At 41.6% G+C, this 27807-nt stretch overlaps 2 protein-coding genes across 2 annotated transcripts in view; one reads left to right on the top strand and one right to left on the bottom strand.

Moving 5' to 3' along the window:
* Positions 1–25909, bottom strand: part of LOC138953787 (uncharacterized) — a 73065-nt gene extending 47156 nt beyond the window's left edge. The window contains exons 1-4 of the mRNA XM_070325694.1: positions 25747–25909; positions 21640–22509; positions 11139–11267; positions 9612–9770 (exon numbers count right to left, since the gene is read on the bottom strand). Coding sequence (XP_070181795.1) covers positions 9612–9770; positions 11139–11267; positions 21640–21786 — 435 coding nt within the window. The 5' untranslated portion in view covers positions 21787–22509; positions 25747–25909. The remainder of the gene's footprint in view (positions 1–9611; positions 9771–11138; positions 11268–21639; positions 22510–25746) is intronic.
* The window catches only part of LOC138953792 (uncharacterized), a 14416-nt gene continuing 10574 nt past the window's right edge, over positions 23966–27807 (top strand). Inside the window, exon 1 of the mRNA XM_070325701.1 lies at positions 23966–24911. The gene's annotated coding sequence lies outside the window, so the exon portion shown is untranslated. The remainder of the gene's footprint in view (positions 24912–27807) is intronic.

A 27807-nucleotide genomic window follows, 5' to 3' on the forward strand; every position in this document is an offset into this window, starting at 1 on the left:
CGTTTTAAAGCCAGGCGAGGCTTCTTAATCCTCACCTTAAATGCTAAAATTCGTTTTTGGCTGCGTGCTGCCCCTGCAATCCGCCAAGGCCTAGGCGGCCCTTGGACCCCGGCAGTAAAAACAAGTCGCGTAAGGCGAAAATACAATATTTAGTCAAGTAGCTGTCGAACTCACAGAATGAAACTGAATTTTTTCATCAAGACCGTATACTCATAGCATCGTCAGTCCACCGCTCATGGCAAAGGCAGTGAAATTGACAAGAAGAGCGGGGTAGTAGTTGCGCTAAGAAGGATAGCACGCTTTTCTGTGCCTCTCTTTGTTTTAACTTTCTGAGCGTGTTTTTAATCCAAACATATCATATCTATATGTTTTTGGAATCAGGAACCGACAAGGAATAAGATGAAAGTGTTTTTAAATTGATTTCGACAATTTAATTTTGATAATAATTTTTATATATTTAATTTTTAGAGCTTGTTTTTAATCCGAATATAACATATTTATATGTTTTTGGAATCAGCAAATGATGGAAAATAAGATAAACGTAAATTTGGATCGTTTTATAAATTTTTAATTTTTTTTACAATTTTCAGATTTTTAATGACCAAAGTCATTAATTAATTTTTAAGCCACCAAGCTGAAATGCAATACCGAAGTCCGGGCTTCGTCGAAGATTACTTGACCAAAATTTCAACCAATTTGGTTGAAAAATGAGGGCGTGACAGTGCCGCCTCAACTTTCACGAAAAGCCGGATATGACGTCATCAAAGACATTTATCAAAAAAATGAAAAAAACGTTCGGGGATTTCATACCCAGGAACTCTCATGCCAAATTTCATAAAGATCGGTCCAGTAGTTTAGTCTGAATCGCTCTACACACACACACACACACACACACACACACACACACACACAGACACACACACGCACATACACCACGACCCTCGTTTCGATTCCCCCTCGATGTTAAAATATTTAGTCAAAACTTGACTAAATATAAAAAGTTCAGTCGCAGGCAAAATTCAGACTCCCACCCATGTAGTGTAAAGCCATTAATCACAGTCATAAGTTTGTTTTCATATTCTGTTTGTTTATAAATTCAGTTCATTGATCTCTGTTTTGGTCTTCGCTTTGTTGCTTTGGTTGAAAAAAGTGACCTTCTCTCCTTCTGAGAAAGCTACCTCTCTTGTGTGGTGTGTGAATTTAATTAAACAAATCATGAAATGTATGCATTGGCAGCTAGTGCTTCCTTCCCTTTGTTTATCAAAGACCAAAAGGCATTATTCAAAGAAAAGTCATACTCAACTTATATGATGCAATCAAGCACACAAAATGTAGCACATATAACATAGCACAGTTTTTCCAAAGAAATATAAGAGCATCCCTTGTACCCCCCAAAAAACCAAAAAAACACACACACACCTTGCTTAGCATCATAATGATTGGGATAGGCAGACACTATGTACATTGAAACTGGATGTGTATTCAAATATACCATATTACACTGTACCAGGTTTTTCACATATGCACACAAGCACACATTTAGTGCTAATTTTTGCATTAACTGACTTTAATCCTTTCAAATTCTTACACCCTCTGTATGAAAATTATGGTACCTCCTGTTGATCTTGTGCCACCAGGACAAGTTGTTCACAACCATTACTTAAACTGTTTCTAATGATGAAAAAAGTGTTGAACACAAAAATATGTCATTTTGTTCTCAGTATTTACACATTCTCAAGCAAGTAATAAAAAATTGTTCTGCGCTTCTGCCCATATATATAGCTGTTGAATATAATCTTTCTCTCATAGAACACACTTGGGACATATACATACATGCATCTTCAATTTCTGTGACACTGGGTGTTCCCAATGACACAAGAATGGCCGGTCACAATGAGTTAACAGTCAATAATGTTAACAATAAACCTGTTAAGATGCAGGCGGCATATCATAATGAATTTGATACTGAATGCTGTTGGTGGCTTTTGTATTGACAATAAAATATAAAGAACGCAAAAGTTTACGGAATACACAGAAATTATCAAGCGAGTTTGTTAATGGATTTTACTTTACAATAATATAACATACTTACTTTTAGATAAAAGAAAAGAATTAAGTGCAAATACAATTTCCACTCAGTAAGTTACATTTTTGTGCAAACTGACCCAAACTAAATGTTAACTGGTCCCTTGACTCCTACTTACAGTTACCAAATACCTACCCTGAACCCAACTATATACATGCATAGATGTTTGGCATGATGATGATGGTGTGCTTGGGGTGTGTGTGTGCGGGTGTGTGGAGGGGGGATGCATAAATATAGCCACACACATACCCAAACCAACTATATACTGTTTCAACTTTAACACAGTACATTGAAGAAGAAGACAATCAAGCAACAATTAAGTTACGCATGAGTGTTGTCAACGTTACTTAAATTGTAAGGGTAAACTTCACTAGCACCAGTTAAAATGGCAAACTGAAGCGCTCGATCGTTTGTTCAGAACGACGTCAAAAAGATCTCAGCCTGAAGTCAGTGTTTATTTTTCCAAGGTTCGTAAGTAAGAAAAATAGCAGTTGGTATGATTTTGTCTAATGCATCTGTTTTATTACAACCAACTATTGATATTTTAAACATACGCTGATCATTGTAGTCCATCAATTATCATTTAATAATCGCATTCTAAGAAAGAGCAAAATTCTCACTCTGCGCGCGGTTCATTTCCAGAATCGCGTAGCGCGAAGTTGGAATTCCAACAATGGCGGCCATAGTTGGAATTCCAACAAAGCGCAGGTCATTTCCGGAAAAGCGCCGCTGACTAGATGGGACGCAACAGAGTCATTTCGAGTTACTCCCCTTGGGTACGGGCAAACTCGCTGTCGATACTGTTACTGGATACAGACGAGATGGTCTGCTGCAACTTGTAAAAACTGCACAGCAGTTGGAACTACTGATCGATCCGGATTTTACAAGACAGGACGTGCAAGAAAAACTTTCCGAAAAACTTCGACAGATCGGATTTCCACCACGCGATCCTTTTACATCCGAAGAAAAAAGTGACCCATCAAACGCACCCAGGGCCAGGATCGGTGTTGTTGACATCCTGAACTATCTGATTGAGAAAAAGAACGATTTCGACCAGAAGAAGGCGAAAACTTACAAATCCTTTGAAGATATATGATGATATCGCCTTTTTTATGGCCATGTGCTCAACTTGAGATACATGTGCAGAAGTGGAACAGTTTTTCGTCTACACCGCGGAGGTAAAACCGACACAGAGGCAGACAACCTTCCTGCACACTTCCTCATATAAACTGTGCATAATCGTCAGCGAAGATGGGGACATTCTGCTGGGATTTTGCCAGTGTCCGGGGGTGGGGGGGGGGGGGGGGGGGGCAAGTACTTACATTTCACAACATAGGCATGTTATTATTCATATTGTTATTGTTAGTATTGTTACTCCTCACTGTACAACCAAGCAAAGCAGGCTGTTCACCCTCAATAATGCTTTTACTGTATTAGTACTGTCACAGTATGTTTGCATGCATATGTTCTGCGCGTTCTTAGAATCCGGTTTCATTCTAGAATGGACCGGGTCCAGGTTGGAATTCTAACCCTGCGCAAGTACAGGGGTGCCATTCTAGAATGAAACCCTTGAATAAAGGGGGCCGTAATGTTTGTAGGTAAGACAGAGTTGTCTTCCCTTGAATTATCTCCACCTGCACCTTCCCTTTGATAAAATGGGGCTGATTTGTCTACCCCTGAAAAAATCCTTTGGCGATCTTGCCGCGATGTCATGTCATGTCAAGAAAGTTGACACTCCTGAGTACGCAATAAACAAAGGCAGACCATAGCAAGGGGGACTACCAGGGCGGTATTGTTTGCAGGGCAGTTGTTTTTGTGATGAGAGCCGGTTGCGGCCGCTTGCAATGTCAGCGCTGTCTCCCTCTCGGAAATGTCCGGTTTTTTGACAATTTTTTTGACAGACAGACGGTCAGACCGACTAACCGACAGACAGACCAACAGAAGGACAGAGTGAGTTATAGAGCTGTTGTCACAGGTTTAAAAAAAAAGTTGACATTATATCTTCACAATTCAGAAGACCAACTTCATGTATATGAATAAGATTAAAAGTTACAAGCGAGATCGGCAAAACACTGTCAGTCCGGAAATTTCCGTTCGTAGCGATCAGTGCTGAGTGTCTCTCAAAATCGTAATCACTTTCAGAACATCACAATCCCAATTCACGATGTCTTTGAGTAAAGTGTAAAAAACCCGAGAAAAAAACCCCAACCAAACACACAAAAAACAAAAACAAACAGAAAATCCACATTTGTGGCTTTGGCTGTGTGATAGTCTAACTGAAATGACTATCCCAACTTGGACCCAAATTCCAACCTTGCGCACGGCCGATTCTAGAATGGACCAGCAACAAGGGTTTCATTCTAGAATGGCACCCCTGTACTTGCGCAGGGTTAGAATTCCAACCTGGACCCGGTCCATTCTAGAATGAAACCGGATTCTAACTTCGCGCAGAACACATACATGCAAATTATATTAGTTAGCTTCCATGAAATATTGAATATATCCCCATTTCACAGCACTAGGATGGGATGTATGGCACTTTGAATCACTAACAGTAGCACTGCCTCTTCAATACCCATCTCCTTTTTGAAAAGAGTATACGTATGGACCAGTGGCAGTGAATGGTTAATGAACATATGGGTTGCTCTGATTTCATTCATGATCAGGTACATTTGGGTTTTTTTAACCACACAAACACTTAGACAACAATTATTAGAGTATGAGTTTTTCCGCGTTTTGATTTTCATTTAAATCCAAGTCACAGCTTCTGTTTTATGATGAGTGATGTAGTTTGAAACACTTGGACAACAATTATCAGAGTATGAGTTTTTCCGCGTTTTGATTTTCATTTAAATCCAAGTCACAGCTTCTGTTTTATGATGAGTGATGTAGTTTGAAACACTTGGACAACAATTATCAGAGTATGAGTTTTTCCGCGTTTTGATTTTCATTTAAATCCAAGTCACAGCTTCTGTTTTATGATAAGTGATGTAGTTTGAAACACTTGGACAACAATTATCAGAGTATGAGTTTTTCCGCGTTTTGATTTTCATTTAAATCCAAGTCACAGCTTCTGTTTTATGATGAGTGATGTAGTTTGAAACACTTGGACAACAATTATCAGAGTATGAGTTTTTCCGCGTTTTGATTTTCATTTAAATCCAAGTCACAGCTTCTGTTCAAGTTATGATGAGTGATGTAGTTTGAAACACTTGGACAACAATGTCAATTATCAGAGTATGAGTTTTTCCACTTTTTGATTTTCATTTAAATCCACTCTGGAGTCACAGTTTCTGTTTTATGATGAGTGATGTAGTTTGAAGTGTTGGTATTAAATTTTCACTGACAATCATTCTGTGCTGGTATTCCCATTTTCACCTGCAGGGTTATGAAATATATGGGGAGAAACTTGGTCAGTAAAATTATCTTCACGCGTGAACTGAAAATTGTCTCTGTTTAAAATTACAATGTATTTCGTGAACACACCTGGAGAATGCCCTTGCATGATTTAAAACTGCCTGCTGTGAATACTGTTGTCATACTATGAATTTTCTTTTGAGAAAAACAAAAGAATGAAAAGCTTTTAACTAGCTTGTGAATGAGCCTCTTACTTCTATGTGGGGCTAGGTGCTTTGAACTATTTTTAATGCCTGAAACGGATAGTGATGGAAATCACTAGTTTAATGTCAGGTGTGACAAGTCACATATATATATTATTGATTAAACTATTTTTGTTATTAATCTGCAATTTTGTTACAACCTACTTTGTTTATTTGGTGACAAGCTAGTGAGAGGCACTTTTTAGTGCTTGAATAGTACTGTGATGCACATTATTTATCATTTCAGTCTAGTCGTACTCATGATTAGGCCAAAAAAAAAAATAGGTGTGGTTACGGTAACATAGTCAAAAAAAATAGGGTAGGTAGGTAGGCAATCACTTTTTTTTTTTTTTTAATTTTTTTTCTAATGTGTACAAATTAAACCTACTTGACAGGGAAATAAGTGTGCGACTCGGGCGCTTTCGCTTTCATTGCGTTTTTTGCACTCGGTTTTTTTTTTTTTTTTTTTTTTTTTTTTTTTGACAAATGTAATAAAAAGTTACAGGATCGGCCCCTAAAAATAGGGTAGGTCGGGTTACCGTAACCACATCTATTTTTTTTTTAGGCCTTACAACCAATAGTTCTTGTGAGCTTGTACAGTTATGTGATGTCTCTCAAGTCTTTTTCCTTGAGGCAAACCATTTTTCCTTTGAATGACACATAGTTCAGTTTGACCATTATTTTTCATTTTTGTGTTCTTGTTGTATGCAACTGCAAGCACCGAGCTGTCATGCTTTTTGTCTGATTTCAGACCATATTCTTTGGGCCATTTGTATGCTGAAGTAGTTTTGTTTTTCTGCCACTTCTGTTAGATTGTGTTTTTGCAGTGAGATTCATGTTCAAAATTTTAGACAAGAGTAAAAGAATGATCCTGTTTCTTAAATGCCTTCGTGTTCATTGGTTTGTACACTATGTGTCACTTGCTGTCTAGTTTTACAATGAAATTGTTTTGCTAACTAGCTGCAGTATCACACTTTGGTTTATGGGGATATGAAAAAGCTACATTAAAACCATTTCTTCCTCTCTCAGCACATAAAGTCAAAGCATGGTACAATCTTTTTTGTTCCATTTATACTTATGAAGAAAAACAGCATGTCATTTTCAAGTGCCCCCCGACGAAGTTGTGCAAATGTAGGTGTCTTTGTTGACTTTTTCGATGTTGAACCTCTCGATCGTTCTTCCACATAGTTTAATCCATTTTCGGCACTTTTCTAAATCTCTAGAGGGTTTGGAAAACGGTACCCATCCAACACCGACCATGTGTGATCTCTCACGGTGTCTTAAATCACTTCCACACACGCCATAACAGCAATGTTTGTGCACCATCGTACAGCTCCACCATTCAAACAACGCGCAAAAGTGGCGGACTTTGCCCGAGGCACAGCGGGCCAAGGTCAAGGTCGCCTAGAATAGCCCAGGTGTAAAAGGCCCTATTGAACTTTATTTAACAAGGATTAAGATTTAAGGCTACGCCTTTTCTTACAATCTGTCCTTGGGACGCACCGACACACAATGGTAAAATAAAAATAAAAAAGTTAAAAAGTTAACAACAAAAAGAGGTCGGAAAACATGAGCACGTAATGATAAAGATGACGATGACGATGATGATGATGATGATGATGATGATGATGACGATGATGAAGATGAGGCATGATGAGCAAACACATGTGGTTATTCATAAAATCAATGTATACTATGCAGGTAATTATAAGTACAAGCTGGCTGCAATCGAACATGTAGCAATAGTACAACAAAAATATGTTCCAAATATACAATGCACAGCACATCTTTGACGTAATACTAAGTGTGGTAAATCAAAAAGCGTGAAACTACCCAGACACTAATCTTGAGCCTGTCTGAACAGTGCTTGTAACATAACTGCCCTGTGACACAACGACCCTATGACACAACGGCCCTATGACACAGAGACCCTGTGACACAACGGCCCTGTGACACAACGGCCCTGTGACACATAGAGCGCCCCCCTTCATCTGCACGTGCAAATCATGACCACGACAATGGGAGCACGGACACCAACATTCCTTTGCCTAAATGCACTGACACTGGCGAAACAGCTGACAGGAGTGAGTGTGACACGGTGTGTTCAGACGAGAGTAGGGGAAATGAAGACTAACATTTTTTTTCGTTGGCTGAACATTCTGGTTAGGCCCCCCCAAAAAAATAGTCTGTTTACGGTATCCCGACCGACCCTATTTTTTCGCGCGACCCTAGACTTTGTTTTGGCATTTGGGGAAGAAAAAAAATAAATATTAACAGCTATTGTGTTTTCAGCGTAGCAATAAGGTCCGATATTTAGACGAGACAAGTATAATGCGACGAGTCGAAGACGAGTCGCATTATACTTGTTCGAGTCTAAATATCGGACCCTATTGCTACGCTGAAAACATAATAGCGATTATATAGCTGTTATGACCTTGATTTGTTGTTCCAAACTTACAAAATGACAGTTTTTGCGTCGATGCGTTGATCTCAGGTTTTGATAGCAGACAAACTTCTTCCGCGCATCATGTTCGCGCAGACATGCACACCGCTACACGCTTTCTGACTTTGGAAGAAAAACTGACTCCAAATGCATTCGATTTCACAACACAGTTGTTGAAACAGCTTTTTAAGTTGTCAGTGTATGCTGTTGTCGATAGAAACATCGCCGCGTGGTACAGATGTGTAAACCGGAACCATGCGTCGGCCATTTTTCTCAATATGCTTTTGGATATTGAGTAAAATGGCCGACTTCGGCAGCAATATGCTTTGATGATGAGGAGACACCATCCAATCACAGCCCCCGAATTCCCTCACGTGTTCATCAGAATAGCTATATATATATATATATAAGTCTGTTTTTTGGCAAAATAACTGAAAAATATGGTTTATAAAAAAAATTAAAAAAATTAAAATACAAAAATAAAATCCCGACCTACCGACCCTATTTTTTGGGCCTATATTACCGTAAACAGACTTTTTTTTGTGCCTTATGACCTGCACAACATACAAGAAACTGTAGGTAGCATCAAAGACAGGTCACTACAACGAAGACTGAATGACCCCGGCAAAAACAACGCTTTTCGAAAAGTAGTGTTAGATTCGCGACATGGCAAGAAACACCTCCTGCTGGAGTCTGACGACATTGTATTGGTTTTGGACTGTGCTCTAGTAGAGAAAGACCATGGGAAACATGCTGTCGTACACTGGTTTTTCAAGCAGGACGATAGGTACCTGCTAGATAAAGAAAAGACAGTTCTCAGTACCATCTACATCTGACGACCTGTGCAAAACAGACATTATTTAAAAGAGATCGATGATGCACGGCTGTCGCTTCTGACTTTCATCAAAGCCTGTACCATTTACATGGGCTAAAACTTTTTCGAGACAGGTGCAGCGGGTGTAGAGGACATATCAGAGATGTAGAGGACATATCAGTGAAGTAAACAATGTGCCTTCGGCTTCGAGCGGAACTTTTCAGTAAAAACTATGTACAGAACCTGGCAAGGATACCGTGCCAGAGAAAGTATGTAAATAGTTCGTGTAAATACGTTCATTTCTAATATTTCATGTAAATATGTTCATTTTCAATTGCGTGTATTACCACTGTTTTGTCGATATGGCTTTAATTAGCTGAAGACAATAAACTGTCAAAGCGTCTCTCTCTCTCTCTCTCTCTCTCTCTCTCTCTCTCTCTCTCTCTCTCTCTCTCTCTCTCTCTCTCTCTCTCTCTCTCTCTCTCTCTCTCTCTCTCCTTTTCTTGTTAACTTTTTATTTTTTTTATTTTTTTTATTTTATCATTGTGTGTCTGTGCGTCCCAAGAACAAATTGTAAGAAAAGGCGTAGCCTTAAATCTTAATCCTTGTAAAATAAAGTTCAATTCAATTCAATTCTCTCTGACAATTCACACCTGAAAATTGATTTACCTGAAACCAGGTGTTATACGAATCTGTCTGCGGCAGATGTGTGTAGTGAAAGATCAACTTCAAAGGTTCGATCAGCTTGACGGCGCTCAACACACTCAGGTAGTCATGGAAACGAAATTTCTTGTCTCCACACCACACATAGTGAACCACTGGTGGAAGCTGAAATAATACCACACCAACACCAACAATATTACAAGAACATTAGTCCCCATACTTTTACAACTGTCCCTGTCAACAACTGGTTTAAAATTGCGTCTCGAAACGTTACTGAGGGCCCCAAAGGGTTTAAAATCGTGATCGTGATTGGCGTTTTTTGACCTTTCTGTGACCGTGATTGCTGAAATTTCCATTTCTGTGATCGTGATGGGACTTTGCCCGTGATCCGTGATGACAAAAAAAATCAAGTCTCGTGATCGTGATCATCAGTTGTGTTCGTGATCGTGATGGGCATTATTGCAAAGCATTTTATTTTCAACGTACATTTTTCACAGCTGTATCACTCTATGATCCTCTATTCGTCAAGGTGTTTGTGATCGTGAAAACAAAAATCAAGGTAACTGTGATCGTGAAAGGTAAAATTTCGCTTCCCGTGATCGTGATGATACCCCCCCTTTGGGGCCCTCGTTACTGTGTTCCCAAAAGAGAACAAAAAAGTGTTAATGGAATGGAGATTGAAAACAGGGTTAAATTTCTTGCGACATTACTATTAAAAGCCTGAAGTCACTCCAGATGTATAACGTGAATGTCATGTGTTGTTGTTTGTGAGTGTGTATAATTTTCATATATGCACCCAAAATACATGTTTCAACAGCATACACACATATTTATATTACAGATTCATTTTAAGGAGGTATTTTACATTAGAAGTGTTATGTCCATCGTTAGGATCACAAATATTGAAATGTGTAAATATTGAGATTTTTTTTTTTTTTTTAAAGAGCACATTTTTTAATTGCAATGATGCCATATAATCTATACTCTCGTACCGTTGCTTTTTCCAATCTATAAAAACACATAAATCCGAGAAAGCGGAATTTTGAATGACCAAAGGTCAAATATCAGGGTGTGTGCAAAACAAAGGTTTTATGGCATCCCCTCACCCCGAAAGGTGCAATAAATGTAACACTTTATTGCACCTTTCAGAGTGACTGGGTGACTTGTAGGATGCCTGCATATAGCAAAGTGAAGAGAAAAAATCATTGTATTCCACTTGAACAAGGGAAGCACACACACACACACCGCACCACACCACACCAAAGAGAGAGAGAGAGAGAGAGAGAGAGAGAGAGAGAGAGAGAGAGAGAGACATTATCTCCATCTTCTTGACCTGTGTCTGTCCGGCTGTCTGTCTGTCTGTCTGACTGTCTGTCTGTCTGTCTTTCTATCTCTCTCTTGAACTGGGTGATTTATGGCTGGACATGTTGATTATGTAATTTGTACTCTAGTTGACTTAACTTCTATTTCTTCTTGTTTTGGGGTTACCCCTCAATGGGCGATGCACCCCCAAAATATCACACAAAATCTTACCATTCCGGGAAAATTTTCCCGTGACTGTTTTTCGGGCCATGGCTCATAACTCAATATGTCACGGTCTGAAATTAATTGTCCTGCCACGATAATGGATCCGTGGTTACCCGGTGGATTCCCATGTTGCTGCTGAAATAGAGAGATGAGTTATTAACAAAGGGGTGCACGTCTACATATGTCAGGGGTGAGTTTTGGCGCTCGCCCGCTCGCCCGCGGCGACTTCAAATCGCGTCGGGCGAGTTCGAAATTCCTCTGAAATCGCCCGCCGGGCTGAAGTACAAAGTCGTTAGGCAACGTAGTCAATCGGAACGGCCGGCGAACAAATATCTCTGCGGGCGATCTCAAAATCTGTCACTTCTCTACTGCCCACTCATCCCCCCCCCCTTCCCCCACTTTGAGGACTCAGGACTACCATCAATCAAAGTCAGACACATTGGCTAGACAGCTACCCCCCTCCGCCTCACTTGACCGTGTCATCACCCCTTCAGTGCCACGAGCTGCTGGCGATTGCATCAGCAGTCAAAATAGTTAAACCCCCCCTCCGTCCCCCCTCTTTGCGCTATTCACTTCACCCCCTCTCTGATCTTATCCTGCGCTCACCAATCCTTCAGAGACTTTCACATGTTGTAAAACTGTTTCCTCTCAGATAAAAACTCGGTCATTGACCCCGAGTAAGAAGGTCAGTGTCTCGACAGGCAGCTGTGTTCAGGTTGCAAGTACCGGTCATTGACCCAGGTCTCAAGGCCAACCAGCTTTTACAATGCATCTGCCTTTGATCTGACCGCCCATCCAGAGCAAACATATTCCCCCTAGCCCTCTGTATTTTTCCTTTGATGTGCCTGCTATGTACCACTGATCCAGTTTCTGGGAAATGTATATAATTATGTCATTGACTGCAGGGATACTCATTGAGACCGTTTTCCCAAATATGTTAACACCAGCTTTGCTGACCAACTTAGTACAAGTAGTGACAGTACTACTGCTGTCAATTATTTCCCTTCAACTAAGGAAGTAAAAAAAACCCACCCAGATCCACTATATAAAGAAGAAAAGACAGACCTTCAACAATAGGACAAGGGATGCAACTCTGCTGAATCAAAAGCATAAAGATCACCTGTGAACAATTCTAGGATCAGGAAATCTGAACATCTGTTTGTTTTCATTAGGAAATAGAAATGAAATGTAATGCTTTTGATTATTTATGACTTAAGCTGTGGTAAATTTGGCTGGTATGCAACTTTTACAGTAATATTAATAACACAGACATAAAGAAAAAGAAACAAAACAAGAAAGCAACTTAGAAAAATGTTTTGTTTGTAGTCAGTTTTTTATACTTGGTTTTATACAACAAAAAACATAATTTAAATTAAAAAAAATGCTGATTTACTCTTTTGTAGTGTGTGTTTATGTGGTAAGTAAAGTTCCATAGTAAATTACTTTGTAAATTGTGTGGTTGGGGTACATAAAGGGGGTAACTTTTAGTGAGGTTTAGTGTGTGATTGTGTGACAGGGTGTGAATGTGGTTTTGATTTCTTGTTTCTTTGTGGCGGCTTTTATTTTAAATTCTTTATTAAAACAAGGTTAATTATCATTATATTAAAACATAGCATTTTAGTCATCAAGTTTTCTGTGTGTTTGTGGTAGTTATTAGTAGTGCAAATCCACATGTATGCATTATAAGTATGAATGTACCGTTGTACGTCTTTTGTGTATGTGGTTAGCAAGCGACGAGCCGCTGGGGCGCTTGTAAGAAATCCCGGCAAGTTGGGGGCCGGTTGGGATTTGGGGGGGCCGGTTCAATTTTTGACTTACCGGCCCCCCTGGCCGGTAGCAAAAAAAGTTAAGGTACACCCCTGATATGTTCATGTACTGTTAATAGAACTATATGGAAAGTGATTTCACGATATGGATTAGACACTAAGGTTCCAATGGTTGGTTGAAATACTGCTATGCCGCGAGTGTTTGAGGGTGAAGGGGGAGGAGGATGTGTGTGTGTGTGTGTGTGTGTGTGTGTGTGTGTGTGTGTGTGTGTGTGTGTCAATGTGTGTGTGTGGTGTGCTTATGTGTGTTTGTGGGTGGGTGTGTGTTGGCGTGGGGGGGGGGGTGTGGTGTGCTTATGGGTGTGTGTACATGTGTGTGTGAGTATGTGTGGGTGGGTGTACGTGTGTGTGTGTGTGTGTGTGTGTGCGAGAGAGAAAGAGAGAGAATCTTCTACGTTTTAAAATTACTATTATGCTGTTGGGACTCTCTCCTTCTCTCTCTATAGCTCTAGCTCTCTCTCTCTCTCTCTCTCTCTCTCTCTCTCTCTCTCTCTCTCTCTCTCTCTCTCTCTCTCTCTCTCTCTCTCTCTCTCTCTCTCTCTCTCTCTCTCTCTCTCTCACGCGAAAACCAAAAGATACCCCGGTAAATATTTTACACCCAAATGTATGGAGATTGTTAAGCAGATGTAATCATCCTGAAGACATTCACGCTCGCAATGTTTATTGTTTAGCCAGACGGGAATATACATTATGTTAGAAAGAAAGAAAAGATTGTATAATGATTTGACATTGCAAAACCTTATTGAATCTGTAAATGATCAACAAGAATGTTGGAATATTATGCATAAATTATCCTCAAAACGAAAACAAATAAAGAACAACATACCAGTTGATACCAGGGGTGCGTTGCATAGGCAGAGCGCCACAGAACGTTTGCGAACGTTTTCTTGGCAACGCATAGTTTTGTTGTGGCGCTCGCGAGCGTTAGCAAGCGCTCGGTACGAGTACCATTGTCTGGGTTGCTGAAGCGTAACAATGGCGACCGCTCGCCGAGAATGGTCTAGGCAACGGGTGTTTGCGGGGAGCATTCTGTAACGTACCTGAGAGGTGGCGCGCCAGAAACTAGTGCACTGTACTGAGCTTGCCGGTTGACTCTCTCTGTCTCTTTCTCTCTATCGCAGTCTCTCTCTCTGTCTTTCTTGCTCTCTCTCTCTCTTTCTCTGTCTCTCTGTCTACGTCTCTGTCTCCCTCTCTTTTTCATTCTTTCTTTCTCTCTCCCTTCCCTCTCCCTATGTCTTTCTCTTTCTTTCCATCTCTCTCTAAATCTGTCTGTCTCTCTTTGTGTCCGTATGAAAGTCTCTCTCTCTTATCTTTTTTGCTCTCTTTCTATCTCTCTCCCTTTCGCTCTCTCTTCCCCTCATCATCTCTTTTTCTCTCTCTCACTCTCTCTCTCTCTCTCTCTCTCTCTCTCTCTCTTTCTTTCTCTCTCTCTCTCACTATCTCACAATCACACACACACACACACACACACACACACACACACACACACACATAGGCAAACATAGACACGTATACACACACACACACACACACACACAAACACACACACATAGGCAAACATAGACACGTATAAACACACACTCGCAGACACGCGCGCGCGCATACGCACGCATGCATACACACTCACACTCACGCACACACACACGCACACATACACTTGTGTGTGTGTGCGTGTGTGTGGTGTGTGTGTGTGTTCGTGTTAGCTTGTTTGAGTGCGTGTGTGTTGTGCGTGTTTTGTGTGGGTGGGTGCGTGCGTTAGTGTGTGTGAGTGTGTGTTTAGGGTGGTGTGTTTGAATGTATATGTTCGTGTGCGTGGATGTGTGTGTGTGTGGGGGGGCTGTGTGAGGTTGTGTGTGTGTGTGTGTGTGTGTGTGTGTGTGTGTGTGTGTGTGTGTGTGTGTGTGTGTGTGTGTGTGTGTGTGTGTTTCTGGGTGAATGTATGTGCATGTTTGTGTTATGGTGTGTGTGTGTATGTTTTGCTTTTTCCACGAGATCGAACTTATGATTGAAAAGGCTGACGACCACAAACATTCACAGAGAGAAGAATGCGTGCAGAAAGTGACTCATGCGGGTTATTGTGATGTCTCTCTCTGTCTCTCTCTGTCTCTCTGTCGCTCGCTCTCTCTGTCTCTCTCTGTCTCTCTCTCTCTGTCTCTGTCTCTCACTCTCACTCTCACTCTCTCGTTCTCTCTCTCTCTCTCTCTCTCTCTCTCTCTCTCTCTCTCTCTCATACACACACATTCTTTACTAGAGGAATACCCGCTTCGCCGGGTAGCCGGCTTCGCCGGGATGAAATACTTAGAGCCGTACGCCGGCTTTGCCGGGTCCGAACAATGGACCCGCCAAGCTTAGGTCCCTCCCAGATTTAGGTCCCTCCCAGATTCGTGGAATGGGAACAGCACGAAAATGATTCAGTGGCCATAATGCCATTCCTGACCATATCGAGTCCCATCCTTGTCGACGAATGTAACCGTGTTAATCACCTTTGGAGGCGAACTCCACTCAAACAGGATTGAGCAATTTAGAGCTTAACTCTAAGCCCTTTTGATCTGTTATGGCTTCTCAAAGGAAGGCCAGTACATACAAATACACAAAAGCCGCCAGACCACATCACAAACAGAACTGAACAATCCACAGGTGTTGCCCACATAGAGAGAGAGACACACACACACACACACACACAAACACAGAGAAGCCGTATATATAGAGAGATAGATGACAGTGTATTTTTCGCGTGGCTATAAATTGATTCGACCTTTGCACTTTTACAGTGAGGATAATTTACGGGTCCAATTTACGTTCTGGACACTGCGGTGACCTTCTAAAAATAGTAACAGAACGCCGGGAATATCCGAAGATGCCCCCTCATACTATAGTGCACCATACGAAGGAAGGGAGGTAAACGCTGAAAACCTGGAGAAGATAAGGAAGAGTTACTTGTAATGGTGAAATGAACACAAAAAACAAAATCGGTTCAGCGCTGCGCGCTGAGAGCACGTGTTGAAATATCTCATCGATGATATTGTGTCCGGGGTGTAGCTGAATACGGTGTCCAAATTTGAAAAAGATCCACCGAGAACTTTGGCGTTGTGATGTGGTGTAGCGGCTTTGGTGTGTCGGTATGGGGGCCCGGGTAGCTGAGGTGGAACCAAAATCGGTTCAGCGCTGCGCGCTGAGAGCACGTGTTGAAATATCTCATCGATCAGGTTGTGTCCGGGGTCTCTGTGAATAAGCCCACCAAATTTGAAGCAGATCCATCGAGAACTTTGGCCGTGCATCGCGAAGACACAGACACACAGACACAAGTCGTATATATATATATACTAGAGGAATACCCGGCTTCGCCGGGGTGAATCGCGAGACAGAGACAGACAGCGTGGCGGTTCATCACAATCACCTCTGCAGGCGAAGTCCTGTCAAACGGGATTGAGAATTTTAGAGCTTATTTTTTAGCCCTATATTATCTGTTGTGGCTTCTCAAATGCCAGAACATACAGACAGACAAAAGCCGCTAGACCCCATCACAAACAGAACTCTACAATCCACAGGTTTTTGCCCACACACACACACACAAACACACACACAGAGAAGCCGTATATATATATATATATGTATATCTATATCTATAAATATATAGAGATAGGTGAGAGTGTATTTTTCGCGTGGCTATAAATTGATTCGACCTTTTCACTTTGACAGTAAGAACAACTTACGGGTGCAAGGGAAGCGTTCTGGACAGCGCAGTGACATTCTAAAAATAGTTACTCAGAAACGGGAATTTGGGGTGAACGGCGCGAGACAGAGACAGACAGCGTGGCTGTTCACCACAATCACCTTTGAAGGCGAAGTCCTGTCAAACGGGATTGAGAATTTTAGAGCTTATTTCTTGGCCCAATATTATCTGCTGTGGCTTCTCACATGCCAGAACATACAGACAGACAAAAGCCGCTAGACCACATCACAAACAGAACTCTACAATACACAGGTTTTTGCCCACACACACACACAAACACACACACACACAGAGAAGCCGTATATATATATGCATATCTGTATCTATAAATATATAGAGATAGGTGAGAGTGTATTTTTCGCGTGGCTATAAATTGATTCGACCTTTTCACTTTGACAGTAAGAACAACTTACGGGTGCAAGGGAAGCGTTCTGGACAGCGCAGTGGACAGCGCAGTGACATTCTAAAAATAGTAATAGTAACTTACAACTGAACGGGAAAGCCACACGAAGGAAGGGAGATAAACGCCAAACACTGGAGAAGATAAGGAAGAGTTACTTATAATGGTGAAATGAACACAAAAACGAAAATGAGTTCAGCGCTGCGCGCTGAGAGCACGTGTTGAAATATCTCATCGATGATATTGTGTCCGGGGTGTAGCTGAATACGGTGTCCAAATTTGAAAAAGATCCACCGAGAACTTTGGCGTTGTGATGTGGTGTAGCGGCTATGGTGTGTCGGTATGGGGGCCCGGGTAGCTGAGGTGGAACCAAAATAGCTGAGGTGGAACCAAAATCGGTTCCGCGCTGCGCGCTGAGAGCACGTGTTGAAATATCGACCAGGTTGTGTCGTGTCCCGGGTCTACCTGAATATGCCCACCAAATTTGAAGCAGATCCATCGAGAACTTTGGCCGTGCATCGCGCACAGACAGATACACAGACACACAGACACACAGACACACAGACACACAGACAGACAGACACTAGTCGTATATATATATATAGATGTTCGTCTGTCTCTCCGTCTCCCCATTCTCTCTCTTTCTCTCTGCCTTTCTCTCTCTTTGTCTCTCTCTCTGTCACTCTCTCTCTCTTTCTCTCCCCCCTCCCCCCTCCCTTCCTATTTCCGTGTAATGAATTGTGTGGGTGTATTTGCTTGTGTGTTTTGGTAGTAACATACGCTACTGCATGGCACTTTAAGTGTGTCAATCTTGTATTTGCTGCAAGGTCGCGTTATCTGCTTTTTTCACGAGATCGGACTTAAGATTGAAAAGGCTGACGTCCACAAAAAGTCAGAGCGAGAAGAATGCGTGCAGATAGTGACACTTGTGTGTGTGTGTGTGTGTGTGTGTGTGTGTGTGTGTGTGTGTGTGTGTGTGTGTGTGTGTGTGTGTGTGTGTGTGCGTGTGCGTGCGGGTTTGTATTTATGTGTGTTTTACTGTTTGTGTATGTTAATGTGTGAGTGAGTGCGCGCGTGTGCATGTGTGTATGTAAACATATATTTGTGTGTGTGTTTGTGTGTGTGTGTGGGGGGGTGTTTACGCGCGCGTGTGTGCGGAAGGGCGAGAGGGAGAGGGGGGCGAGAGATCGAGAGACAGATAGAGAGACTGAAGAGAAAGAAAGGAAGGTAGACTGACAGACAGATGAACAGAGAGAGAAAGAGAGACAGAGACACGGAGAGAGAGAGAGAGAGAGAGAGAGAGAGAGAGAGAGAGAGAGAGAGAGAGAGAGCGCACGCGGGCTTTTTTCTCCTAAACATTCCGCTTTAATCAATCTTTATTGACTGACATGAAGACCACAACACTTTTCCACGGACTCGACAAGAAATCCAACTGTCAAATCTGACCACCAAAAAAAAAGAAGGAAAGGCCCTGCTTCTCCACGTGGGGTACGAAACTCAAACACACACACAGAGATATCCTGAGGCCCAATGCATAGCGTCACCCCTAAAATGTACTCATGGACTGAGCTGTAAGCGATTGGACTCGTCTACTTTGGTCAGTGCGGGTAGGGAGGGCTGTTCCAAATTTGTACAAAGCGACTGTTCGCATGATCGCCCCTAATATGCATGCATGGACTCGGCCGTCAGCGAAGAGATGGGTCCATTTACTTGAAAGTTGGTAGAGAGGGTAGAATTGAGTTCGCTGCGAACAGTTCGCCGCGAACATAGCGTTGCTTGCAACATGAAAACTTGTTGTCTCTTCGCGAACAGAACGTCCGCTCTATGCATTTCAAAGTATTATTGGAAAAAGATGTAATTGAGGCTGAAGAAATTGAATATGAAGACGATGAAGGTATTTTGAATCGTCCTATTTCAAAAGAAGAAGTTTTGATTGCAATGAGAAAGTTAAAACCTCAAAAGTCTGCTGGGCCTGATGGAATAATAGGAGAACTGTTGAAAAATGTTTATTCTCCAGGGATTGACTTTTTGGTACACTTGTTTAATTTTTTGTTTTCCAAAGGTGTATTTCCTGAAAGTTGGACAGAGTCAATTGTTATCCCTTTGTTTAAGAAAGGCGATGTGAGTGATCCAAATAATTATCGTGGAATTTCGCTGTGTAATGTTAGTAGCAAGGTCTATAGTACTGTGATTTATAACAGGTTGCAAGAATGGATTGAATGTAATAACAGTACGGGGGAATATCAAGCTGGTTTTAAGAAGAATTATTCCACTATTGATCATATGTATACATTGTTGGCCTTTGTACAGAAACAATTTTCTTTGAATCGTAAGCTGTATGTTGCCTTTATAGATTTTGAGAAGGCGTTTGATTCCATCAACAGAGCTTTGCTCTGGCCAATTCTGTTATAAAATGGTATAAAAGGGAAACTCTTTAGGTGTGTGAAGAGTATGTATGATAATGTAAAAATAAAAGTGAGATGTGGAGCAAAGTTTACAGATTATATTAATTGTACATTTGGTGTTAAACAGGGCGATGTTTGTAGCCCAGTTTTATTTTCTCTCTTTATTAATGAGTTAGCACTTGAGATAATTGAGAATGGAAGACATGGTGCCACATTTACTGATGATTATTTGGAATTGTTTATTCTTTTGCTTGCTGATGATTTATTGTTGTTATCAGAGACTGTTGTGGGTCTAAAGACTCAGTTAAATAATTTACGCAGGGCAGTGTCCTCTCTTCATTCAAAGGTAAACACGAGTAAAAGTAACATTATTGTGTTTAGGAAGGGTGGATATTTGAGTGCAAGGGAAAGGTGGAGTTTCACTGCTGCCTGTAGCGATCTCTCAAGCCGGGCCAAAAATGCTCTGATGTGTATTATACAAAGATTATCTGTGCTTAATAATAGTAGTTTGAATGTTTTTTGAAGTTGTTTGACTCCCAAGTACAACCGATAGTACAGTATGGTGCTGAGATATGGGGACTAGATAAGGCTGCTCTGCAGTGTGAACAAATTCATTTATTTGCATTGAAGAAGTTCTTAGGAGTCCGAATACGAACACCTAATGACCTAGTATATGGCGAGACAAACAGATACCTTTCTTTCTTTATTTGGTGCTTTACGTCGTTTTCAACCGTTCAAGGTTATATCGCGACGGGGAAAGGGGGGAGATGGGAAAGAGCCACTTGTTAATTGTTTCTTGTTCACAAAAGCACTAATCAAAAAATTGCTCCAGGGGCTTGCAACGTAGTACAATTTATGACCTTACTGGGAGAATGCAAGTTTCCAGTACACATTTCTTACATACTGCTTGACTAAAATCTTTACAAACATTGACTATATTCTATACAAGAAACACTTAACAAGGGAAAAAGGAGAAACAGAATCCGTTAGTCGCCTCTTACGACATGCTGGGGAGCATCGGGTAAATTCTTCCCGCTAACCCGCGGGGGGACAAAGAGATATCCAATATATTTGAATTCTATTTTAAGATGCGTAAGCTATTGGTTGAAACTGTTAAACATGGAGGCGAAGAGACTTCCTCGTAAATCATATGAAATGTTGTATAAAATGGATGAGAGTGGTAAAAAGAACTGGTCCTCAAGTGTTCGTTGTAAATTGTATGAGTATGGTTTTGGTTTTGTGTGGTTGAATCAGGGCGTTGTTAATGAAAAAGATTTTTTGTGTGTTTTTAGGGAAAGGTTGGTCGATTGCAGATGGCAAGAGTGGGATTATCATAATACAAAATAGTGATAGATTTGCTGTTTATCGGACATTTTGTACTGTACATGACATTAAACCCTATCTTTTATTGAATATGGATAGACATCTAAAGTTTATTATGACTAGGTTTCGATTAGGTATTTCAGAAATTGCTGTGCATTCTAACCGATATAAAAAAAACATAATGCCGATCAGTTGATGTGTCCCCTTTGTAAAGAAAAGCAAGAAGATGAAGTCCATTTTGTTTTTTGTTGTCCATACTTAAACAGATTAAGAGAAAAATGTATCCCATTTAAATATTATAAAACCCCAAGCACTTTTAGACTTAGCCTGCTCGATCCTGGCCTCACCTCAAGAAACTGTTATCAGAAATGTATCCCTGTATTTGTATAAAGCCTTGAAATTAAGAGATGTTGTAACCTCGTAGTTAAAGACCGTGTAATATGTTTTATTCTGTAGTGTTGTGCGATTATCATGTTATTATGTTGTACCTTTTCTGCACCTGATGAGTTATATTATTTGCAACGTGAACCGTTTGTTCACACTCATTCATAAGGGGCTATGGCCTATTGAATAAATCATCTGCGTTTCTCTCTCTCTCTCTCTCTCTCTCTCTCTCTCTCTCTCTCTCTCTCTCTCTCTCTCTCTCTCTCTCTCTGTCTCTCTCTCTGTCTCTCTCTCTTTCTCCACCCCTCCTCTCTCTGTTTCTCTCTCTCTCTCTCTGTCTGTCTGTCTCTCTCTCTCTCTCTCTCTCTCTCTCTCTCTCTCTCTCTCTCTCTCTCTCTCTCACGCGAAAACCAAAAGATAAATATTTTACACCCACCTCGTAAGCCGATCTACACAGCTCTGGAAGCATTCCTCCGTTATTGCTCTTCGTGAGCAGGTACACAGTCGTCGCTGTTGCGATAGAGATGCACACCCACAGAAACAATTGATTTTTTCGAGGCATTGTGTCGAATCTCTGACCCATCCAGAATCATGTAGCTTTCACGGCCTTTTCACGTTTTTCACAAACGTACAATTGATCGTCAGTGATTATCCACAGAACATCCACCTTTCACAACCTTCTTGCCTTGATGAAAGATACGAATGTCTCTTTTGTTGTCATCCAGTGAACACAATCATGTAGTTTTCGCGTCCCTTTTCACGTTTTTTAGAAACGTACAATTTATCGACTGTTATTATCCAGTAAACAGCCACCTTTCACAACCTTCTTCCCTTTATCAGAGATACGAGTTTGTCTTCCTTCTTCGCAGAGTTAACAGAAATGTGCAGCTTTCACAGCCTTTTTCCATATATCACAGACACACATTTATCTTGCCAACGTTCAGTGAACGCGGGAATTATTCAGATATCACAGCCTATGTTCCTACAGCTAGCGGAGACATTGTATTTCCCCTCTCCTACCATCCAGTGAACAGTCATGCAGCTGTCACAGGCTTTTTCACTGCATGATTAGACAGGTGTTTCTCTGCTTTCGTCATCCAGTGGACACAAATAGTGAGCATGCAGCTCTGTCACAGCGTTTTTTCGTCGTCGGAGACACGTCCACTCTCAACTTCACTGCCTTAAAAGCTGTCCTTCTGGTGAGAAAAGCGAACCGCGACTGAGGAAGGCGTGAAGGTCGCTGCTTTTCACAATCCACCCGCAACGGCGCAAAGTGCAAGGTGGATCGAGGTCGGTGTTTCCGTCCCTGAAGGGAGAAAAACCTTTGCATTAAAACTGATCAATAGCCGTTTCAAACATTGCACAGAGCGTTGATGTTGTATCAATGCACGATTAACAGCGACTTAGCCTTCTTTTTCAGGGGGTTTTCAAAGAAAATAATTTCGGACAAAAAAAGTCCTATCATGCACATAAAGTAGTCTGTCTGTCTGTCTGCCTCTGTGTCAGTCTGTCTCTGTGTCTGTGTGTGTGTGTGTGTGTGTGTGTGTGTGTGTGTCTCTCTCTCTCTCTCTCTCTCTCTCTCTCTCAGTCTCTCTCTCCCCCTCTCTCTCTTTCTCTTTCTCTCTCGCTGCATCTTTATGTGAGCCATATTTGCACAAACGTCAACACGTTATTCAGAGGTAATGTGCAAATATTGACAATACGTTTGAAAAAAAGAATTCGCTGTCAAAGGCTTCATATAAATATGCGTTGCAGTGTCACCAGGCTAGCTCGAGTATTTACACAACTGCACTTAAAGGTACTGAACTTGTCAAATCCAGGTGCACGGAGCCCCTGGGGCTTTTAGTCATACCTCAGGCAGCTATCCGTTAGAAGAACTACCAAGTTTCATTGACTTGCACCCAAAGAGTCAAGAACTGCGATTTTTTTACGAATTAATTTCGTACTCGGACCCGGCTGGTCTTGACCTATTTTTGGATCTAAATTTAGATCAGGTAGATCACCACATCATGCACAAAAAGACACGTCACTAGCAAACTATGTCATTGTTTTTACAATTGCTGACAAGGTTATTCACTAGGGCTAACAAAGTTTTATATAATGTACTGTACAGTATCTCATTAAAGTACATGGAACATTTTAGAAGTATCGAGAATTTCAAATAAAATGTAATGTTGAAGCAAAAATCGTCGACTTGTTTGGCTACATATTTTCAGCTAAGTTTAACAACATAAAGTTTATCAACGTAGATGCCAAGGAACAGGCAAAGGCTCAGATATTATTGACTCAGCACTGAATGAATCCAAATTATATTATGGAACAATGACAGGATACAACCATGAAAACACTGGGAAATATTACTGGCAGAATGTTCCCAACAAAAAATATAAATGAATAAAAAATTATGTAGATTAAAATTTTATTATCATTCAATTTATTTTAATTATAACAGTCTTATTTACATATTATGGTCACAAACCATATCCTAAGCGATATAGGAAGTAACAGCAAGTGTATGTGTATGTGTATTATGTTTAAATGAGATTCTATATTCCACGATATTTATTATGACAGTGTGAATTCGCTTACTCTTTTTGGAACAATCTTGACAATTTATGAAAGGTGTGTGTGTGTGTGTGTGTGTGTGTGTGTGTGTGTGTGTGTGTGTGTGTGTGTGTGTGTGTGTATGTGTGTGTATGTGTGTGTGTCTGTGTGTGTGTCTGTCTGTGTGTGTGCCTGTGTTTGACTGCATGTCTGTCTGTTTCTGTGTGTCTGTGAAGGAAATCACGAATAACACTAACAGGCAAAGTTTGACAGTGATATCCTCCACGCTTTTAGAAGCGCTAACCAGAGATATAGCGTGACATAGCGAAGTGTGTTACACGTACTGTGAATTCAGCTCACTGACCGAGGAGAGTTGACGTTGTAAATCGCAACGAAGATATTGTTACACTTAACCACTGTCCGGGGACAGAGAGGGGTTGTCACAGTAATCGACCGGGAGAAAGGAACCCCGAGTAAAGCACTTAACAGGTAAATTGAATAAGCATTTGAATATCGCTAATGTTTATCGCATAAGTTGAATCGACTAACACTGTAAACTGTAAACATAGCAGACAGATATCTAAGACAAGATGTCCGCTATTTATGTTGTGCAGTGCGTCATATAACCGGTCGGAAAGGAAGATAGCGCCCAGATGACAGTATGAAGGATCTGAGAAGCCGCCGAAGTATCATGCCTATAGACCCGCATAGCTGAGATTCGACGGGATTTCGAGGAGCTAGTGCAAGGTTATGGTTGTCCGTATAGTTGGACCATAGAGGTCACAGGGCGATAGAAACTGAGTAGACCGAGGTCGCCAGTAGAAGGAATTAGTAGTTAAATACATTTCCTAGTGAACGGCCATAGACGCTGTGTAATTCTGTGTATGAACAGAGTTAAAATATGTCTACAAGATCTGAATTACTTAAGATATAAGGAATGTTTAGTAGGCAGAGCAGACGGTGATTTAAGTCTGCCAGAATAGGAACTATAACTGGTTTTTTTAATACACACGAGCCGTGAGTCGATACCCGTAAATTAGATATTGTGTGCCTGTGAGTTCACGGACTGTTTGTGTATTTCTCTACCTAAGTGAAGGGTAAAGAGTTTTGTCAGTGCAATTGTGTACGAGATTGTAATCTCGAGTTGTTTTTGCCTACAAAATTGTGAGTACCGGATTTTTGAATACCTAACATTTATGTGTATGATTTTGTGTATTTGTGTGTATGTTGTCATAGCTAAATAATACAGTGGAGGGAACCTACATTTGGAGTTGTGTTTGATTCCTGTATGACAGCATATTAGCTCATTTGCATACATTCACAGTGTCTATTTTTCTTGCACATCTCTGTCTATCTGGTCTGTACTGTCCGTCTCTCTCTCTCTCTCTTTCTCTCTCTCTCTCTCTCTCTCTCTCTCTCTCTCTCTCTCTCTCTCTCTCTCTCTCTCTCTCTCTCTCTCTCTCTCGGCGGGGACGTAGCTCAGTTGGTAGCGCGCTGGCTTTGTAGCCAGTTGGTCGCTTTCAGCGTGGGTTCGATCCCCACGTTCGGCGAGAGATTTATTTCTCAGAGTCAACTTTGTGCAGACTCTCTTCGGTGTCCGAACACCCCCGTGTGCACACATGCGCACGAAAAAGATCCCACGTTCACAGCGAAAGTCTCAGGGCTTGGAAAACACGAAGACACGCATGCATCATCTCTCGTCTCCGATTATCATGATCGTATTTCGATACTTTGACGACTCGAGACAAACCCAATGCTGGTGTGTCGAAGAAGACAGCCACAGCGGGCTTGTTCGAATCATATCTTCAACGTATTACCAATACCTGTCCCAATATAGACCAGTTGGTCTGAGAGGACGTTAAACCCTAATAGTCAGTCAGTCTCTCTCTCTCTCTCTCTCTCTCTCTCTCTCTCTCTCTCTCTCTCTCTCTCTCTCTCTCTCTCTCTCTCTCTCTATAAAGCCGCTAAAGTACAGTGTTTACGTAATATGAACTCTTACTTCGTGTCAGCGTCCTCCCGCTCCCGAAAACACACCTTTTCAAACACTCTTTTTGACAATGTCGGTTTTGCACCGCACAACCACTTGGACAAACATGGCTGATACATAAATGCTTCGAGAGAGCAGTTGTCACAGTACGAAGGTTGCGCTGGGCACTCTTCGCTTTTTGTGCGGCACTTCGAGTCAGGTTCGTGTTTCGACAATTTACTTTGTGCCCACTGATCTATATATAACTCAGTGTTTGCAAGCGACAAGCGACGAGTGAGAACTGAATGAGAGAGAGAGAGAGAGGTGAGAGGAAGAGAGAGGTGAGAGGAAGAGAGGAAGAGAGAGAGAGAGAGAGAGAGAGAGAGAGAGTTTATTAATGCAGATGCCAAGGAACAGATGAAAGCTTTAAACTTTATTGAATTAACAATGAAAGGATCCCAATCGTAATATGATAATGATAGAAAAACCTGAAATGTCAAAAGCATGTAAACATTGGGAAATATTATTGGACAGAGAAATTGATTGGCAAAACGTGTTCCGATGCACAAAGAAAATAAAAGAAGTCAAGTTACGATGGTTCCACTTAAAAATTAGTTACCGAATTTTGGTTACAAACTCTATTTTGAAGAATATGGGGGTAACAACAAGTAACCTGTGCAATGTTTGCAATTTACAGAGACACCATTATTAATTATTTATGGCAGTGTCACATGGTTCATTCCTTGTCGTGGTGTGATGGCTTGCGTGCCTCAGTAACCCGGAGAGCTATGCCAGCGGGAGCTTAAGCTCCTGGTAGGGTCATCCATGCTGGACAGGTCGAAGGGTAGAGGTCAGACAAATTTGGACCACCTCGTTCGGAGGTTTGCGTAGGGCCAACACGTACCCCTGCCTAGAAAAAAACCCGTTACAGAAGCATTGACGACGAATCAAAATCAATCTGACCTGGGAGAGGAAGGTCCTTCACAAAGAAGGATTATGACGCAGTGCAGTGAAAGCCGAAAGGAAGCTGCAAGGCCGACTCCCCTTCTAACCCCCAAGAAAACCACAAGAATCGCTACATGGAACATCAGGACGATGTTATGAAACATTGTCATTGACTGGATCATGAAGACCACCACAGCAGGCAGGAACAACAGTATACAGTGGACACTCTGGACACAACTGGACGACCTCGACTTCGCTGACGACCTGGCGTTCCTCTCACACAACTTCAACCAGATGCAAGACAAGACCACTCGCCTGGCAGCAACATCAGCCAAGACAGAGCTCGGGATCAACAAGAGGAAAACAGAACTCATGAAGATCAACACCACTGCCAACACGCCAGTAACAGAAGGTGGAGAGCCAATCAGAGAGGTCGAATTTTTTGTGTACCTGGGTAGTGTGATCGATAGGCAAGGGGGCACTGACAGAGACGTCGCCGCCAGGACTGGGAAGGCACGAGCAGCCTTCATCATGTTGAAGAACATCTGGGCCTCTAAAGAGATCAGCATAACCACCAAGCTGCGCATCTTCAACTCCAATGTCAAATCGGTTCTACTCTACGGCTCTGAGACGTGAAGAATGGCCAAGGTGACACAGCAGAAGATTCAGACTTTCATCAACACCTGTCTGAGGCGCATCTTCAAGATCAGATGGACAGACAAGATCTGCAACGAAGAGCTGTGGCAAAGGACGGGCCAAGAGCCCGTTGACAGCCAGATTCTGAGGAGAAAATGGGACTGTATTGGACACACCCTCAGGTAACCAACATCTAGCATCACCCGCCAGGCTCTCACTTGGTACCCGCAGGGGAAAAGAAAGAGATGGAGTCCGAGAAACAGCCGGAGGCGGGACACAGAGGCAGAACTGAAGAGGCAAGGCAACAGCTGGACAGAAGCGGAAAGAACAGGCCAGAAGCAAGGTGCGATGGAGAAATGTCATCAATGGCCTATGCTCCGCCTTAGTAAAAAAAAAGTAAATTTGGCAGTGTGAATTTGCTCAGACCTTTTGAAACAACCTTAAACAGTATATGAAAGATAAATGTTTGAACTGCAGCAGGCTTCAGTTAAACCCCACACTTGTATCATTTGG

The sequence above is a fragment of the Littorina saxatilis genome, linkage group LG17, assembly GCF_037325665.1.
Source record: "Littorina saxatilis isolate snail1 linkage group LG17, US_GU_Lsax_2.0, whole genome shotgun sequence".
Lineage (NCBI taxonomy): Eukaryota > Metazoa > Mollusca > Gastropoda > Littorinimorpha > Littorinidae > Littorina > Littorina saxatilis.